Raw genomic sequence first — 19,900 nt, 5'->3', positions numbered from 1 at the left:
CTCATATATTTTTTACTTGTATTTCATTCAGTAAAAGTTGGAGGAGTATGGTGTATTTTACAAAGATTTACACGACTTTCTAAACCGTGTGAACATTTATCCTCTGAGATTATTATTCTAAAGCAGTCCAAGTGAGAAAGGATTCCTGTTCAGCTCTAATAAATACAATCCTTCCCCATTTGATCAGTGCAGTGCAGTAAGTTAACCTTTGTGATGTATGATTGGATTTTCTCAAACCTGGTTCAGGGTTGCCCTTAAAATTTGAAATTGTAGATTTTTCTGAGTCTGAATCATTGATGTTACTGCTGTATTAAGAGTGTCCACAGTAGGAGTCACACAATTATTTCTGTGTGTTTTCCTGTCAAGAGGAATGAAAGTGGGTTCAAAGTATGTGTTTCTGTTTGGAGGACTTCTCCCTTCTCCCAGTCTGAGTCAGAGCCTGTGGGGTTTTGTCTTTAACAGGAGGTCCAGGAGTTCACGACCCCTGTGAGCGGAAACCCACCGACGTCCTGTCTGACCTCAGCGCCCAACAGGCGGACGCCATTACACACAGCGCACAGGTCAGTCCACTTTACCCATCAGCCCCTTCTGCTGCCGTCAGTATCTTCTTCTTCTTCAGTGATGAATGTAAAATCCTAAACCAGAAGAAATTGAATCAGCTGTGTAATCTACATTATAATAGGGCTCCAGTTAGTAATTACATTTATTTTCAGTTAATCAGTTAATAAATGTCTTTTTTTGTTTAGTCCAAAGCCCAAAGAGATTTCTTTTTACTGAACTGTAAGACAAGAAAATGCAGCAAGTTCAAATTTGAGAAGCTGGAACCATCAACTGTTTGTGGGTTGTTTTTAGTGCGGCCAGTCAAACGCGTAATTATTATTTTTTTTTAAGATTTTTTTTTTTCTTTAACCTTTATCATAGTGAATAAACATGACAGTGGGAGAGAGATGGGGCATAACGCGCAGCAAAGGGCCGCAGGTGTGATTCCACCCCGGACCGCTGCAGGACTCAGCCTACCTGGGGTTAACGCAAACCCATTTAACTGTCATCATTTTTATTCCAAGATTAATGTTCTTTTTGGCCTGCACACACTTGTTGTGGCTTGCGATCCGGCCAAAGAGGAAAAACATTTCCTTTTGAGTGTATAGCGAGCGCGAGATGCCAAAATGGATGCCAAATAAGGTTCTGGATGGAAAGTTGACTTTTTAAAAGTTGCCAAATGGGTCTATTGACAAGACTAAAGTGATCTGTGTGTTTTGTTGTTGTGAACTGAGCTATCATCGCAGCGTGTCCAGTCTGAAATACCAATTGATGGCTAAGCACACATCTGATGCCAACTCTCCATCCACCCCCCCTCGTCAAAGTATTTATTCACCCTTTTATTGATGGACAGTGTTTCATTGTGTGAGAAATGATTTGCTCCAAGTGAGAACAACTGTTCCAACACTACAGTAGGCTACATGCCAATGTGGTTTTCAATTTTTTAAAAAACAACATTTGCACAAAGCAAGCTAATCCACTTTTACATCTTAATAAGAGCATTAAAATGAGAAAAATAAATAAATAATGGGACAAAAAGAAATGTGTAAATAATCGTGATTCGGTATTTTAATTGTTTGACAGCACTACTTATTTTGCTTGAAAGATGGAAAAAGTTTTCAAAACATTTGCCGTAAAGGTCCCTATTAAGAAGCCTCGGACTGGCTGTCAGGAAATTCTGGCGAGTGCTTGATGGGACGCGGGGCCACCACCGGCAAAGTGGGAAGAGTAATTGACCTGCCAGTGGCAGTTGGCGAGATTATTTGCCATTGGAAATTGTGCAAAAGTGTTTTGGCATTTTCGGCCAAGTGGCAATTTATCCATGGTACTGGTTGGTAGGATGTTAATTCTTGCATGTTTTGTTTTGTCTGCATGATGAAAAAACATCGCCTGTAGAGCGCCTGAAGAATGTTTGCTTTCCTGGTTACAAAAAGTATTGATTTCATAAAATATCTATGTCTATATATTCAATAATAAACTACACCTCAGGCTTGATTCAGCAAAAACAGCTCAGAGGTTAAAGCTTCAATATTTTAGTTTGTACTTATTATTTTCAAGGTAGTCGTTCCTGCCACTGTATATCTAGTAGTTTGATGAGATACCTTTGTTTTTAATTTACTGGAGGTTTAGCTAATGCCTTGCTCAAGGGCTCTTTGTTAGTCGCTGTTAAGGAAGATAGAAACATTTCCCATCTACATTATTCTTTCTGCTCCAGGGGCATGAAGATTAAAAGCTTCCATTAACAGGCTCTTGTATCTGGCCTCTGGACCACAGCTGGCCAGGTCTTAACTGGTCCCAAAGGGAATGAATTTAGTCACACCTACAAATAAAAATGTACCTAAATTATCTTCAATTTCAGTTTGGGATTGAAAAAAACACAATGGAGCTTCTCAATCTTTAATAAACAACACCAAGAATTGTAAAAACAAAAATTTGCTCAGACTCAAATCTCATTTAGAGAGCCAAGTTGTGAATCCAAACTCTAAAAAACTAACAAAAAGTGTAGTTCTGAGGTTGAGTTTATCCCTGGAGGTGAAGTGATGTAAAGCCTTTTTTTTCATACATACTTTTCAGACTTTCATTAACTAATTTTTTTCATTTGAACTGCTGCTTTATGAACGTTGTGTTTACATCCCCCCTCCCCCTGAGTACTATAAAACTTCCTTCCTGTTTTCCTGCTATAAAAGCAGATGCAGACGCTTACTTAACTGAGCGTAATCATTAGCTGGGCCTCAGCCGTGCGACTCGTGAGACCACTTCCACACCGCCCACTGCACCAAAGTCAGCAATTCTTTCAGGAAACCGGACGAGTAACACTGATTGAAGGAAGGTTATTTGAAGCGAGTCCTCACCAACCCCGGTTAAGCACTAAGCCTCACGTCAGCGCTATAAATAGCTGAGTGGTTGCAGAAGGCCGGACTCTGACCTCTGGTAAGGAGCCCCGGAGTGCTGCGCAGACTTGACTAATAGGCAGCCTAATTAGCCACCTAATGAGCGTGGGAACATTCCTCCCCGCTTGCACCACACCAACACTACTAGTACTACCACCAGTGCTGTTTCTACTGCACATCAGAGCACATGGAACAACAAAGTCTGCCCCCCGGCGGGAAATGTGGGCTCATCGCTGAGAAATATGAAGACATCCTTAAATTAAATGTTCCTCCCTCTCTGTATCTTCCTTTGTTTTGCTCTATGGGAATAATTTTTTTTCTTGTTCTTTTCCTTCTTCGATTGTGCCCACTGAGTGTTTATTCCTCCCCTCTATAATGCATGAAGTTTCTCCAACAGAACTAGTGGGTTTACGCAAATGTTGGGCCTCTCCCTTAAGTTTCCTCAATAATTAAACTACATTGATTGGAGAATAAATTATATTGTTGTTGCCTGTTTTCCTCCTGTGTGCTGACTTCAGTTGCTTTGTCAATACAATTGTGTGTGTGTGTGTGTGTGTGTGTGTGCGTGTGTGTGTGTGTGTGTGTTTTACAGCATGCGTTACGCCTCCTAGCCTTTGGACAGCTTTACAAGATCTTGAATATGAATCCTCTCCCCACCAGCAGGCCCTCACCAAGGCTGTTAGAAGGTTTGTGTTCAGTTGAGTGTGTGTTTGTGCATTATTTCTGTTTTCTTCTTGTACCCATGTGTGTCTGCATTTGTATTCCTATTTTTATTTCCCCACTGTATTCTACTTTATCTTGTTTCATTGCCTCCCTGTAAAGGAGCTTGTGTACTCTTCTGTGTAGACTCTGTGGAAAAAGATGATGATGCGTGTGTGTCTTAGTGATGGTACAGGTGATCTGTGCGTGTGTTTGTACCTTGCAGGCGGCTGTCAAAAGAGGCTTCGGGAGGATGTCGGACCAGATGACAGAGATTTCATCAAACGGATGAAAGGTGACTTTGACCATCGACTCACTTGTTTCAAAGAATCACAGTTTGCTCAAAGAATCTAATCCTCTTCCTCTCACCTCTGAAACACAAGACGTACTACAGCTGACTAGTGAAGAATTTAAAGAACCAAGGGCACAGTGATATACTGTTTCCTACTGTAGCCTTACATTCAATACTGGGTTTAGGCCTAAAGCATCAGACATGACTCAAAAAGGTTTAATATTGATATCTGGATTATTCTCCGATTGCATTGGTCACTAAATTCAAACTTTGGTTCTATATTGCGTGCATCAATTTACAAACTGTATATTCTGCGTGCGGCTGTGTGTCAGATACACAAACTGTTACAGCCCTATGGTGTTTCTGTATTGTTTTGGTGAAATTCTATATTTAGTTTTGAGTACTCTTTGTGTCCATTAATGCTAAGAATGCTTTTTAAGATGCCTTTACACCATTATAACATTGAAAACTGTGAATTGCCTTGAATGGAAACGGCAAAATATTACATGCAAGTACACAATACTGGATGTCAGGTCATAGAATTAGAAACCTGCATTTGGTCAACGCCACATCACAAGGAGGCTGACTCCCCAGGAAAAGTGTTTGTCTCTTTACAGCTGATAAGTGGATATTGATTGAAGCATTTGTTGCTCAGTTGTAGCTAATGACAAAGACAAAAAGCTGTGTGTGTGTGTGTGTGGGTGTGTGTGGGTGTGTGTGTGGACGGACTGTAAACAAGGGGCTTTCTGACAGGGTTTGTGTAAAAGGTAGAAAAGTGGCAGAGCCAGTGGAGCCGAAAGAAGCGAGAAGTGAGGCTCAGCTTTTCTTAGAAATCAGGACTCTCTCTGTTTGAGGATCAGAACGGCCTGTCAGGTTAAACCTGCTGTCAGACGGTATTCACTTCAATCTCTGCATCAGAGAAGAAAAAGTGTCCTGACTCGGTCTGGATGTGGTCATTTGTAGGCCAGTGTTTGAAAATTCAGCAGTCATGTCTGATACCCCCACAGGATTGTATAAGGAATCCGGTTTAGTGCATTGACTTGCCACCAGCTCGCTGTATCTCAAAGTGGCATCATTCACCGTATCACCGAGCTGCATGAAAGAGGTTAAAAAAAAAGCTGTTTAAATTCTTCAAGGAGCAGTTGCGGCAGTGGCTTTAAAGTGAAATGTTTCCTCGAAGCAGAACATTGTGTGATGTTATCAGATTGCAGAATAGCTGCAAGTGAAAAAGGAGGAAATGAAGCTGTTGGAGCTGAAAGTAACATTTAGAGGTTATCAGGAGTCAATCCGCTCCTGTATTAGGTTAGAAAAGGTCTGTGTGTCAGTGTCTTAATGGCAGTGTCGCCGTCCACCTGTCCATCAACGCTTCACAACCATTCAGGACATAACAGAGAGGTTTATTTAGCTCACTGAGCTGTCAAGTGAGATTCTGTTTTTGTCTCTGTGGGTGTGTGTGTGTGTGTATGTGTAAATAGATAGATAAGACTAGTGATCCCTTAGACAGGCTAGTAAAAGGCTATAATTGTTTGAGTGAAAATAATAACTTAGAGGGGTAATTAAAAAATGATATATATATATACAGTGGTGTGAAAAAGTGTTTGCCCCCTTCCTCATTTCCTGTTCCTTTGCATGTTTGTCACACTTAAGTGTTTCTGAACATCAAACCAATTTAAACAATAGTCAAGGACAACACAAGTAAACACAAAATGCAATTTGTAAATGAAGGGGTTTATTATTAAAGGTGAAAAAAAATCCAAACCATCATGGCCCTGTGTGAAAAAGTGATTGCCCCCTAAACCTAATAACTGGTTGGGCCACCCTTAGCAGCAACAACTGCAACCAAGCGTTTGCGATAACGTGCAATGAGGCTTTTACAGCGTCCTGGAGGAATTTTGGCCCACTCATCTTTGCAGAATTGTCCTAATTCAGTTACATTAGAGGGTTTTCGAGCATGAACGACCTTTTTAAGGTCATACCACAACATCTCAATAGGATTCAGGTCCGGACTTTGGCTAGGCCACTCCAAAGTCTTCATTTTGTTTTCCTTCAGCCATTCGTTGGTGGACTTGCTGGTGTGTTTAGGATCATTGTCCTGCTGCAGAACCCAAGTTCGTTTCAGCTTGAGTACACGAACAGATGGTCGGACATTCTCCTTCAGGATCTCTTGGTAGACAGCAGAATTCATAGTTCCTTTTATCACGGCGGCGTGATAAAATTGTAATGGCGGCGGAGAAAGATGCAAGTGAGATTGGAGCAAAGCCATTCGGTTCGTTGTGGCAACGCTGCCGAATATCCAGAAGTTAAAGCCCGAGCAAGAACAATCTTTGCTGAGTTTTATGGTGGCCATGATGTTGTGGCCCTCCTCCCCACGGGGTTTGGGAAAAGTTAGATTTTCCAGCTTGCTCTGTTAGTGGTAAAGGAGTTGGCTAAGGTTACGGCTAGCAATGCTAATGCTAAATATTAGCCTTTTCGGTCTCCTCTCTTGTTGCACATTTTCATGACACGTCACGACAAAACGTTAGCAATTGGTTATGGCAGCTCCAGAGAGGCCCTGGGCTATGCCTGCTCTACCAATATTATTATCTTACATATATTATATATATTTCGGTTCAGGCACCGTTTTAAAAGTATCGTTTAAACACCAGTGTCAGAAAAAAAAAACATTACCCAACCCTACTCCCATAGTAGAAATAATAATACAGATACGGCATGATTATATGTTGGTTGGCAGGCCCTGCTGCAGGCTCAAGTGCAGATCTTGGTGTTGAAACATTGATCATTTGTCACTTAGTTGTCACTTAGAAAACTTCTCTCCTGAATACACTGGCCTCTTTTTCACTACAAGTCAGCAAAACTGGCTCACTCAGTGCTCTTAAAGTTCAATCATCATCTGCTGCACTATAGGTAAGTGTCACTTACCAGCAGCTTGGTTCAGACAAATAAGTGGCCAGACTCGCATAAAAGTTTCATGTTTTCCAGAACTTGGAAGCTAATCTGTGTTTATTTGCCACTGCAGCCGTGCATGTTGACCAGACAGTCAAACAAGAGAGAAGGGAGAGCGGCAATAAGAATCAACAGATCATCAAAGGTTAAGAAGAAACATTTAGCTGCAGACCAGTTTTAATAACTGACATGTCTCACAATGGGATAGAGGAATCTGAGGAATGTTAAGATAAAGACATGAATTGTGTTATTTGATGTCTTTGCAGTGAGTTGGCCTGGTTGTGTTGGCTGTGTATTGTAGTGAAGCTATAGAAGCACTGCAGCTTAAAATCCTGCAGGGCATAACTTTCTGTTTTCTGGACTTATGTTCTTATGTTAGTAGGAGCAGTCCAGTTATGGTAGTCAAATTTGTAGCATCATAGATTCAGACACAACCGTAGCGATAATAACTTGTATAATGTTCTAAGCGCACAGCACTAAGCGAGTGGCGCAAGTGTGTTTAGGGCGTGTACAAATCCACTTCTTTTAAAGGCTGGGGAAGAGGTCTGTGTGCCAGGCACATGGTTCAAAAGGGTTCTACTTAGTGTCTTAATTAATCATAGATGTGTTTTGGGCGTAACGTGCAATAAACCACTCTGTTATATCCCATTTCCTTTCAAAGCCAGGCGCGTTTGTTCTTTGGCACATTAGTAATAGGATGGAGGATTTGCTGAGCAGCAAGGAGAGATTTTCAGGATAAGAAACTGATCTGCTCGTGCATGAAGTGACAATGCACGAGTCAATCATATCACACCTTTTGCATGTTTTTGTGCTGCTGCGCGTCCCTGTGTGTGTGTGTGTGTGTGTGTGTGTGTGTGTGTGTGTGTGTGTGTGTGTAACGAGCATAGTGTGCGCTCTGTGTGCACGAGCCTAGGCACATTTTACTAATGCACTGTTGAAACAACAATGAAATGCTATGTTATTGACTTTAGACCAGGTCTTTTTCGGTGATTGGTGTGACCAGTTTCCGCTCCCTCAAGATAGCAAAATACGCCAAGAATGCACTTAGACACACCTCCCTTTAAGACCAGCACGCCGATGGGCGCAGCTGCATTTGCTATTTAAACGACGTGGGCGCTGGATGTGTGATTGATAACAACATCGTAAACTATCACAGACACTTATACGTCAGGTTTTGCGCTGCGCAGGGTGCAAGATATCGACCCTGTAGTTCGATTGCTTTGGTCTGATACAGTGGATGAGTTGGTAAAGTTGTACTGGTTTCTCCTGGGTTGCATTTGTTTCCGCACCTATACACAGGGAACCCAGGAGAAACCCGGCGCTGGCTGCCGGAGCCATTTAGCTCAAAGTTGTGGGGTACGCCTTTCTAGTTTGAGCATATCGACAAGATAAGATAAGACAAGTCTTTCCACTGACAGCTACATCTTCCCCTCCCTCACCCTCCCACTCTCCTCATCCTCTACAACTCTCCTCTATCTCTCCATCACCAATGCTCTCTTTCTCCTCTTTCCTTTCTTGTCTTTCCTTCTCTCTGTCACTCTCCCTCCCTCACTCTCTCTTTCTCTCCCTACTGTTCCTCACCCTCTCTCTTTCCCCCCTCTTCCCTCACACCCCTTCACCCTCGTTTTTTCTTTCTCGCTCTCTCTCTCTCTCTGACCGTCCCGCTGTTACGCTCTTTCTCTCCCTACTCTCCCTCTCTCTTTCCCTCGATCTCCCTTCTTCTTTCTCTCATCACCCTCTCTCACCCTCACGCTCTCTTTCTCCCCTTCTTTCTCTGTCTCTCTCCCCTGCTGTCTCCCTCCTGTCTGTCGATGTCACAGTAATTAAATCGAACCTCTCTGGGACATTCGTCCCCGGCAAACTCTCATCTGCTCCAGTTCAAAGCAGGTGACGGGAGGCAGAATAGAGAGGGATTAATACTGCACACTGCTGCCACGTAATTATCTCACTGCCTCCCACCTCACACACCCGCACAGACACACACACACACGCAGTGCATTAACACATCCCCCTTCTCTTCCTCCCGGCACCTGTCCATCAGCACCTTCACATCTATCTCCTTACACAGCGTCTCCATCCATATTCATACTGAACCACTCTTGAGTCTTAAGTGCCTGTCAGCCGCTCACAGTCATTACACACTGGGACTTTAGGACAAAAGACAAGTGTGTGTCTAGAAGCTGCTGTAAGTATTCTCTGAATCACCTGTCATACAGAAGGTGACATCTGTGGGTGGCCATATGGAAAGAATTAATGTCACGGTAATTATCACAGCATTATCTTTATTAACACTTTCTTGACAAAAAAGGGGATGATTTAAAGACATATGCCAGTTTGTACATTCTTACACACTGGGACAGACTTTAAACTCTACAAAAAAAACGTGAAACTAATATAACACAATACAAGAATTTTTTTATTGAGCACTGTTGTTCAGAGTGACAATAAGTGACAATGCTGAATTATAGCCGTGGCCCAATGACATCACACCCATCATGTTATTAAGTTTCAAGGGCCCAAAATCACATTTCTTTAATCATTTACTTCTTCTTACTACCATAAGAAGTCACAATGTACACACTATGAAGATCATGTTGTAGTTCAAAATGCTAAACTATTAAAGCTTTACCATTAGTGTTTATAATTTCAGCTTTTGACCTACATTACTTGATTTACATTACATCCATTTGCCAGATGCTGTTGTTTAAAGTGACACACAATTCAACCTCAATATCTAGTTACCATCAAAAAGGTGTGTCCCATCCTAAGAGACAAAAAGTCTCTCTCCTGAAACAGGCTGATGGAGGAAAAACCCCTTATTTATGGAGCTGGCTGTTTGCGCCTGTCCACCTACTTTTAGCCATTTCTCTAGTTTCTTTGGGTGTGAAACAGCTGTTAAGATTTGTAAATATGTAGGTGCTGGGTACACTTTACTGACATTATCACAGGACTTTGTGTTGCTGGTTGGAACCACCGCTGTGTCAAGCGTCTCTGGAATAATCAGACTGGTGAATCTAAGACCTGTAGGATGTTGAATCCTAAACCGTCCGAAGTACACTCTGCACAGTCGGATGCACATCTTGTCAGAAAAACTGTCTCTGAAAGCAAAGTGTAGTTTGTGTTATTTCTATAGACTACAGTAATGTTGACGCTAAGTACTGCGGTCTCATTTTTGTTCAGTTGTTCCACCTGATATTCAATTCTAAGTGTTTACAGACTGAATGAAGTTAGGCAGAAAAGCCCGGTTGACAAATTTGGACTTCCAGCAGAGGTAACAAAAGCATTTATTATGGAGACAGTCAGCACTTTTGTTATAATAGATGTCACCAAGTGTCACGGTTTCATTTTCAATTCATCTGTGAGATATTACTGTTCCGGAGCTCGGGGGAGGCAGAGAGCTCGCCTCACCTCTTGTCGGTGTGAAGTGGCTCAGTGACACCAGGGGCGGTTTCATCTCATCAGCTGGATATTAACACTGAGAGGGCTCAACCAATGTATTATTACATATTACTCCTGTTTTATTGATGACGATAGATCTTTGATGCAGTCCATGCACAAGAGCTCAACATGTACTTTTATGTTTTAAATGTCTATATTGCTTTTGCTTAGGTCTGTCAGCACTATGCTTTTACTTTGATTATTTTAGAAATTTCAATCTAATACAAACTCAAAGTACATCATTTGAGCCACAATTACCTTCACAAATACAGACTAGAAAAAACAATGATAATCCTATGTCTCTCCTTTCAGTTCTTGCATTCACTTGTTGAGATTAATTGAACTAAATGTTATATGTGATCTCTAAACATCACATTCGCATGAGTATGTACCTCAGCTCAGACGTTATGCCCTGACAGAGTTCTAAAAATACCCCCCCCCATCATCACATACCCTTCACCATACCTAGAGATTGGCATGGTTTTATTTCAGTTAGCTTAATAGCTGGTTTGATTCGATCATACTTGAGATGATCTTATGGGAAGTTCCCGATGCCAATCTCTAGGTATGGTGAAGGGTATGTGATGGTGTGTGTGTGTGTGTGTGTGTGTGTGTGTGTGTGGGGGGGGTATTTTAATTCCAAAGGCCAAGTGAACTTTATCAGGATGCATAGTATCCTGGATAAAATAAAAATGTGCCTTTCTCAATGGGAATGTAACAGAGGGGGTGGGTATACTTATGCCCCCTGTATTTTAAGGAGGAACATTTTATTTAGTTACAGTATATTATTCATTCACAAAGCAAATTGGTGTCCTTAAAAGGTTGGATTTTCCAATTTTTTTTTAATTAAGGCATTAAGATTAATTTCCAAAAGATGTTTTTTATTCCTCTTTTTAATCAACTTCATCATGACTTTGTGAACTTATTCTAGCCACTGTTTATAACGCGGACTTTGTTAAACTGCCTTGCTTAGTGGCTCTGTGACAGATGGCTTGTTTCTCCATGTATTAAGGTAAACAGTAAACACAGACAAAAGGTTTAGGGATCTTATTTAGTTATCATGTGCATCTCTTCTTCTCCTTTAGTCCTGGACTGGAGGATGACTGATCCCAACCACCCCATGAACGCTCTGATGCGTCTGAATCAGATCCACCCGGGCCTCCAGTACCGCCTGCTGTCTCAGTCCGGCCCGGTGCATGCTCCAGTCTTCACCATGTCTGTGGAGATCCAGGGAACCACCTACCAGGCCACCGGGAACTCTAAAAGAACCGCCAAGCTCCAAGTAGCCCTCAAGGTACTCGGCTACATTTAAACCACAAAAAAACAATATTTTATTGTTAATGTTTTCATAACCCCAAGCGTGATGCCATAACTTAGAACATTTTCACAACAAATAGATTTAAATCCATTAAAATGTGTTTGTTTGTTCCCTATCAGTACAAATGTTGACAGTATCAATGCTCAGAATCTCACATCTTCTATCACTTAGACACTGACTCACTCCTATATCCATTCATACATCAATTCTATTCTTATATATATTATATTATTTTCTGTTTTAAAAACCTTTTCGAAGATAAAGGGAAAAACACAGTTTCAAATTTCAAGTAATACCTCTCATAAAACATGGATAGTATTTTCAAATAGCCTACAGTTACCTACCTTTAAAATACATGACATGCTTACGTAAGACGTGTAGTAACTGCTCTGAGTGAAGGGAGTAAAAACACCACTTTAGCAGCACTTTGTTCTCCCTGCCTTTTACCGTAGTCTGTCACACACTCTGTACTTAGTGTCGGTTGTTTAAAATAACAGAACATTAGCTTTGACAAAGAAAAAGAGACGAACTGTTTGGAATCGATAAGGAACAAAGAATGTTCTTTTTGTGACAAAGCATTTATTGAACTTGTTAAGTTTGACATGCTCACACTTTCTGTTGTTCACACACATTCAGTTAGACATTCACACGTCAGGGCTGCCCAGTACAGCTCCTTGTGTTGATGATGTTGTTGCTGAAGGCCACTTTGCAGCCTCACTGGCAGGTGGTGGAGTGCCTTGCTCAAGGACAGCTCAGTCAGAGATGATGATAGATGTGAACGTGGATGTTATTTTAATAACTAGACAACGATCAGCCCGAATGCAGTAAAGACCAGACTGTTTACTGGAGGTACGTAAATAAGTGCTGTTCCCTCCTCAGGCGCTGCAGGCTCTGGGATTGGTGCTCGGCGGCGACGGAGACGTTGACTCACTCAGCGCTGATGAGAAGTCAGATGGTGAAGGCAAGAACGACAGGATGTCCACCAGCTCCAGCTCCACCTCCATCACCTCCTCCACAGACACACAGGAGGTGGGGAGTACACACACACACACACACACACACACACTGAAATATTAACAAGTAGGCTACACATGAGGTTTAGACCAGTGCGCAGACGGACCGTCTCAACACCCCGTGATGTTCCTCACTTATTACGTCTACACGCCAGTAAACACATTAGTGAGGTTCATTAAATATGATGTCATTCTTGTCAACAAAACAAAAAAAAGCTGCAAATGCTCAACCAAAGTCCCCTGTCTCTGTCCCCAGTGTTTGTTTGTTTTGAAGGGATGCTTCAAGATTTGAGAAATATAATTGTGTGCAGCAGGATTGTGTTTTTCGTTTTTAACTTACTTGAAAGAGTGCGGCAACGCGTTTTATCTCAGGACGTCAGGTTAGGAACCTCTGCCTCATACTGTAGGCAATTAAGATCATTAAAATTGGACTGAATTGAGCAAGCCAATTAATAATAATTTAATAATGCAAGGTTTACAAAAAAGATTAAAAGATAAAAAAGTCAGGAAAAAGAACAACCAATACAAAACATTATAAAATGTTAAACATGTCAGCCTTTACGCAACAAGAAATACAGAAATGTTGAGGTTCTAGGTCACTTAGTCTCTCTGTTACACATTCCAAACTGTAATTTGTCCACCAGACATTACTGACAAACTTACGTTTAATGTAACATAAAATGTCCCACTCAGTAACAATCTAAGGGATTCATAAAGATCCCATGACATGATGGTTTTGGATGCTTTTATATAGACCTTAGTGGTCCCCGAACACTGTATCTGAAGTCTCTTTCCCAAAATTCAGCCTTGGTGCCAATTACAGCTACTAGAGTCAGTCCCACAATGAGCTTTCCTTAGGATGTGCCATTTGTGAGTCTGTAGCTATTGATGGGGGGTCTGGGGTCTGTTGGCTGTATTGTCAGTTAATCACATTCGGTTGGATAGGTGGACTGTATTCGGCATTGTTCTCTCGGACGGTTGTACACACAGAGGGATATCTTTATGTGACGGGGCTTAAAGGAAATCTAGTCTTACTTTGTGGAAACATGAGCACTTGAGTACATTTAGGAATATCCAAGAAATGTAAGGCCTGACTCTCTCTCTCCTGTCTCCATCTGTCTGCAGTCCAGAGCTCCAGGTCCGATCCTGACGGCGGGAGGTAAAAACCCGGTGATGGAGCTGAATGAGAAACGCCGCGGCCTCAAATATGAGCTGATATCAGAGAGCGGCAGCAGCTACGACAAGCGCTTCATCATAGAGGTATGAACACACACACACACACACACACACACACACACACACACACACACACACACACACACACAACTTCATAGATTTCCTGTCTTCCTTTCAGAGGGACTTATTAGGAATTGATGAGCGAGGGAATGTGTTTGATGTTCGGTGCTTCCTGCATATCAAAACATCTTCAGATGTTTTTAAAAAAAATGCCAGAAAAGACAGCTGAACATGAAACCAATTTCATTGAGTGAAATCACTCTGAATCACTCTGTAGGGGGTTTTTTACGTGTTGTTTGTACAAATATGTTGTTTTTGATTTAATGTTTTTATGGACATTATTAGGCACCACAATCTTGTTTTCTGAGGTTTATTTATTATGATACATGCGTGGCAACTCTTGGGGAAAAAAATCACGTAGCTAATATAAATGATTTGTGTCATCAACAAAGAATTATTAAATCACATTTGTTTAGCTGATGACATCATGACATTAGAAGGATAACTTAAGTGCAAAAATAAGCTGTGCACATTATAATTAATATTAGAATAATAGTTCACAAACAAACTACACATGACAATAATGACAACGATATTGGAATGATAAAATTTGTGCAAAGAAGCTGTACATATTATGATAATATGACAATTATAACTTTAGTGCAATAATAGTATAATGCAGGATACATATACAGTATAGGTAGTTCTATAATATATAGGTGGTGATGTGATGCACATAGATAGCAGCATCATTCCAGGTCACTGTGTGGGAGAGAGGTGTTTAGAGGGTTGGGTGGGGGCTGATGGAGTACAAGCAGCAGGTTAAGGATAATATCACGACGCTCACAAAGCAGTGAAATGTGAGGATGTCCTTGCTGAGCACAAAGGAATTAGGCTTTCTCAGGAGATACTGCTGCTGCTGGGGGAGGGGACACGTTGAGGTGTGTAGGAGGTCGGAGAAGATGTTGTTGACCAGCACTCTCTGTGACCTATTGACGAGAATGTCCACTATTCACAGGATTAGTCTTACCTACTATGAATTTTTAATGGCAATTAAATGCTTTACTACTAACTCCACATTAATGGAGATTAAGATTCTGAAGTAAAGCCTTTAAACTTAAAACCAGATCTGTTCATATGAGTGGTTTCTGCATGAGGCACAGTTTGAGAAGCTGTGTGCTGCAACAACAATGGTTTCTAAAACATTATCCCTTTATACAAAGTAAATCAGACGACATCCTCCTGTGTGTTGTTTGATAGGTGGAGGTGGACAAGCAGGTCTTCCGGGGGACGGGTCCCAATAAGAAAGTAGCCAAAGCCAGCGCAGCACTCGCCGCCCTGAACTGCCTGTTTGCTGGCTCCAAATCTACGAGCATCAAGAAGAAAAGACCCAACCCTCCTGTGAGTATTCAACGGGTTTCTATAGTCAGCTTCTTCTTTTTTTTTTTTTTTTTTGGGCATTTTTTAGGCCTTTAATTGACAGGACAGTTGAAGATGTGAAAGTGGAGAGAGAGGGGGAGTGACATGCAGCAAAGGGCCGCAGGCTGGTTTGAACCCGGGCCGGCTGCGTCGAGGAGTAACCCTCTATATATGGGCACCCGCTCTACCAACTGAGCTATCTGGGGGCCCTCTATAGTCAGCTTTAAATGAAACGGCATCCTGTTCTGTGCTGATGTGTGCCGTTGTGTGTTGTTGTAGCCAAAGCGGCCCGTGGCCTCGGTGCTGACTCTCCCGGCCCTCGCTGCCAGACCTCCGCGTGTCCCCGTCATCCCCAGAGCTCCCTACATCAGCACCACCCCCACACATGGATACATCCCCCCAGGTGAGTCCAGCTGCATGCTCTTGGTAAACAGGGCCTCAGATAACAAAAGCAAGTTTATGATGGGTCGTCTCATTCACCTGGATACAATAATACATTTTGTGTTCTGTACTTGCTTCCCCCCCCACGCCCCCCCAGGTTTTGGTGCTCCTTATGGTTACAGCCCTGCAGGCGCCCTTCATCCCTACGGTAAACACACGGTCACTCTATCAGTTATCCATCCATTTCATTTGTTCATCACTACATCCGTACATTTGAGTTCTTTTTTTTTTTCCTTTTTCTTTGTTCTTCCTCAGGTTTTCCCTCCAGAATGCCCTCAGTAGTTGTCCCAGTCATCCGAGTCCCCACGTCATACCCCATCACCCACCTCTACCCCTATTAGGAGCCTCCCGCACCCACTTCACAGGGAGCCACTCGTTAAAGTCATATCCTGACTTTTACTGCATGTTCACAACACAAGCTTCAAACACCCAAAAAACAGTGAACAGTGGAATCCAAAAACGTTTGACCAGAACACCCAATCAGTACCAACGCTGTACAGCATGTCCTCTCATTAGCTTGCTTTAATTGGACATTAGGAAGTGGTTTGGCAGAACAGAGTTTGACAAAAAAGCTCTTTGATCATTAAACCATTATGTAACAGCAAAAACTGAGTTGCAGTGTGTCAAAGACTTTTACTGTAGGGAGCTAAATGAACTTTGACTATAAAGAACTAAATGAAAATTGAATCTAGGGAACAAAATAACCACTCAACATAGGAAACAACCACCATACACAGGAGGAAACAAACTAAATAAACAGTTTATGGACCTTAAAAGAAAGTAGTAAAGTAAAAATCTCCTGTAAGGGAAAAAACATTATATGTAGGGGAAATAACTAAACATTCACCATAGTGTAGTAAGCAAACTAAATAAAAATAAAAGCTTCCCAAGCACACCAGATACTGATAATCCATTGTAGGAAACAAAACAAAAAACTTAATAAGAATGTTGACTACAACATGTTATTGATCAGAGAGCTTCTTTGTCATAAGGTCTATTATTCCTTTAACTACCACTCATGGATGTGACTGTTGTTTTGAATTTGAATTTCATTAATTTTCTATTGTTTTCATTTTCTGTGGATATAAAAACAAGCAGGTTTACAATAATCAGTTGCACTGAGGAACCTTTTCCTTTTCTTTGGATGTTTACACTTACTGTTGAGTATTTGAGCTAATAAGACTTTTTTGTGTTTAGTGGAAAATACTTTCTTTTCAGAGAGAGATTTTATTTTGACCTGTTTGTAGGTTATATTCTGTTTAAATAAATGAATATTTTTGTCAAGCGCTGAGTAACTTGTGGTCCGTAAATGTTTTATTATGATTCATACGCAGGTTTAATTTACAGTTACTTATTTTTCAAAAGAATTATATTGCCGGCAGCAGTATACTGTAGAGTAATGCAAAATACAATTTATAAAAATACTCTTCTTTTAGCTCATGTATCCACAGATAATAATTTTGCTTTATTACAACTCTTTCCTTATTTTTTTTTATCTTTCGCCATTATTGTTGACGCGGTTAGCGTAGAGGCAATATCAGAAATACTCTATATTTTTCTACAGGAAATCTACGTTTTTTTTTTTGCTTTTCCAAAGGCGTACATATAAAAGTGTAGGAACATATTAAACTGTGTTTTTCTGCTCTGATGTATCTCCCATAGTTAGAATGCATGTGTTTTTCCAAAATCGGCAGTACAAATACTGTAATTTTGATACCGGTTCCTGAACAACAACAACTTTTTTCAATACCAATTTTATTACACAAAAACGAAATAAAATTACACACCATGGCACAAACCTTTTATTTTCTTTTCTTTTTTTTTTTAGCTCCTACTAAGTGAGCCCCGTCTGTGGGTAACGTAGAGTTTTTCTTGGGTGCCTCTACGACGTGTCATGTTAGACAGCCAATCAAGCAGTATTATTAGTTCTTTGTAGAAGCATGCTGCATGCTTATTGGCTCACTGACGCTGACGAGATTTACTCTCTAGGTATTGAATGAAGAGGCATTGTTTCGATATTTAAAAAGTAATCGACTAAGAAATAAACTGGTGAGGATGAAAAACACATGGAGTAATGCTAGCTCATTAGCTAGCTAACAATAGCTAATCAAAATCTAGCAGTACCAGCTCTCATTCAGCTGTTAAAATCAGACAAATTTTGGACCCATCGTTTAAAAAATGGCTGCTTTAATTGTAAAACTACACATGTGCCGTGCGAGATCAGAAAGCTCGACAGGCTTAGCAACAGTAACTAAGTGGGACGGGGCTCGGCAAACAGTGAATTGATTTTCAGGTGGGAAAAAACTATAAAAATAAGTGCCAAGTTGTAATAATTATCCTTTAAGTAAAGCTGCACCAGGCTAATTCATACATTATTAGCAACTTGATTTAGGTCAATATGTGACAGGCTGCACTAAATCCACTGATTTCCCCTAAGCGCTAAGAATCCTGGGAGCTACTTTAGGCCTCCTGAGAACCGCTACAACATTAAAAACAGCTGCTAACTTTGTCTTCTGAGTAATTTTCAGTGAAGACAAAGGTTGAAGCCATATAAATAAAATGAATAAGAAAGGCCATTCCAATTCAAATGAACGTAGCAGAATGGTCAGAGTGGCGGCCATTTTTATGTATACCATTTCATTGCAAAGACCTCGCTGCCTAAATAACTGCCTAACTGCCTACCACATTAACGATTTGTGGCAAGTCACTGACTCACTAGTGAGGTTTGCAGCAGCAACGCAGTAGTCAGCACTTACAGATCTCCGTGGCCTACCTTGTTGGTAAGGAGAAATTCATTTTATTTCTACGGGAACAGAAGCACTTCCCATTTTTGATACATCTACTGATTTCCCCTGAGCGCTAAGAATCCTGGGAGCTACTTTAGGCCTCCTGAGAACAGCTACAATAATAAAAACAGTTGACGTAATCTGCTTTAAATATGCCACTTTGTCTTTAGACTCATTTTCAATGATCACGTATATTAAAGCACTTCGCACATCCATTCATGTCCATGACAAAACAATGATCCAGTAAGTACTAAGGTCACTTCTGTTAACTCTGGTTGCTGGTGTCTCCTGTCTGTAGGCGGCCTGTACATCGACAGTGCCTATTACCAGCCACAGACCCTAACCACACCTATCATCATCCACCTGGGCCCTCAGGATCTTTTCTGACCCAGCCGATGCCCCGAGACCAGACTCTGCCACAGCCTCTGCCTCCTGTTTAATCCCTCACCCTTATTAAACTCTGTCAGCGCCTCTCAATTACTGCGGTGCCGCCCCTCCGGGTTTCTCCCTCCACACGAGACACGGCAGCAATATTGAAAGCAATATGGAGGAGAAAACACCTCGGGCAACACCCTGTCAAGTCTAGGCCTGGTTTACGTGGAGAAGAGGCAGCAGACGAGACTTTGTTTGACCCAAACCGCTCAGAAAATGTCAATAAAACCCAAAGCAATACTTGTTCTGCCTTCGGGAATCTCAACGTGTTCCAAAGCAACTTAACTCGAGTTGGTGAATTCTAACGGACCGGCACATTCACTACAATGTGTATGTAAATGTATTTACTATCTGTATATATGGATGTATGTGAGTTTTACATATATAAATATAAACATGTTAATATGTATAACCCAACGATGGGAACAAACATATTTATAATATATCTTTGAATGTAAATACAGTAGTGACATAAGTAGCTTTGTATTTAAAGCACTCTCAGATATCTAGAAATCTTAAGAGTTGAATACATTTTAAAAACTGTCTATAACACTGTATTGGTATGTTGATGGTATATAACCCCTATTTATACATGAGTAGTAGATGATGTAGTCATTTTCCATTTTAAAGCACCAAGATCAGAAATGTCACATACAATTTGATATTTAATGACTTATTATCCAAGCTTTTAAATTGTAATTTGTCATCTGTTGTAAAAGTCCCCTGCTGTTACACGTCTAAAAATGTAATCAATGGTTACCAACCCCCCCCCCCCCCCCCCCCCCCCCCCCCCCCCCCCCAGCATCGTATGTGCTCACAAGATGATTAACAGTTGAGGAGATCATGATTATGTGGGTCATGTGGATCATGAGGGTTTTACAAACTGGTTATCTCTGCTTATTAAGAAATATAACATTGATCATCTTAAGTTGAGAACAAAACAAGACATTTGA

The 19,900-nt window shown here is 41.1% G+C and overlaps 1 protein-coding gene across 4 annotated transcripts in view; it reads left to right on the top strand.

Moving 5' to 3' along the window:
- Positions 1-19,350, top strand: part of LOC117944401 (spermatid perinuclear RNA-binding protein-like) — a 73,972-nt gene extending 54,622 nt beyond the window's left edge. For 2 of the 4 annotated variants that reach the window (XM_034871179.1, XM_034871177.1), the window contains exons 9-18: positions 463-560; positions 3,523-3,616; positions 3,856-3,924; positions 11,388-11,596; positions 12,500-12,649; positions 13,759-13,893; positions 15,130-15,270; positions 15,568-15,691; positions 15,827-15,877; positions 18,814-19,350. In XM_034871179.1, coding sequence (XP_034727070.1) covers positions 463-560; positions 3,523-3,616; positions 3,856-3,924; positions 11,388-11,596; positions 12,500-12,649; positions 13,759-13,893; positions 15,130-15,270; positions 15,568-15,691; positions 15,827-15,877; positions 18,814-18,902 — 1,160 coding nt within the window. In that variant the 3' untranslated portion in view covers positions 18,903-19,350. Of the gene's footprint in view, positions 1-462; positions 561-3,522; positions 3,617-3,855; positions 3,925-11,387; positions 11,597-12,499; positions 12,650-13,758; positions 13,894-15,129; positions 15,271-15,567; positions 15,692-15,826; positions 15,878-15,984; positions 17,014-18,813 lie in introns of those variants that run through there. The other 2 variants (XM_034871178.1, XM_034871180.1) reach the window with 2 other exon arrangements.
- The last annotated feature ends 550 nt before the right edge of the window (positions 19,351-19,900 follow it).

The sequence above is a fragment of the Etheostoma cragini genome, chromosome 5, assembly GCF_013103735.1.
Source record: "Etheostoma cragini isolate CJK2018 chromosome 5, CSU_Ecrag_1.0, whole genome shotgun sequence".
NCBI lineage: Eukaryota > Metazoa > Chordata > Actinopteri > Perciformes > Percidae > Etheostoma > Etheostoma cragini.
The sequence above is the reverse complement of the archived record's forward strand: the minus strand, read 5'-3'. Positions and strand labels throughout refer to the sequence as shown.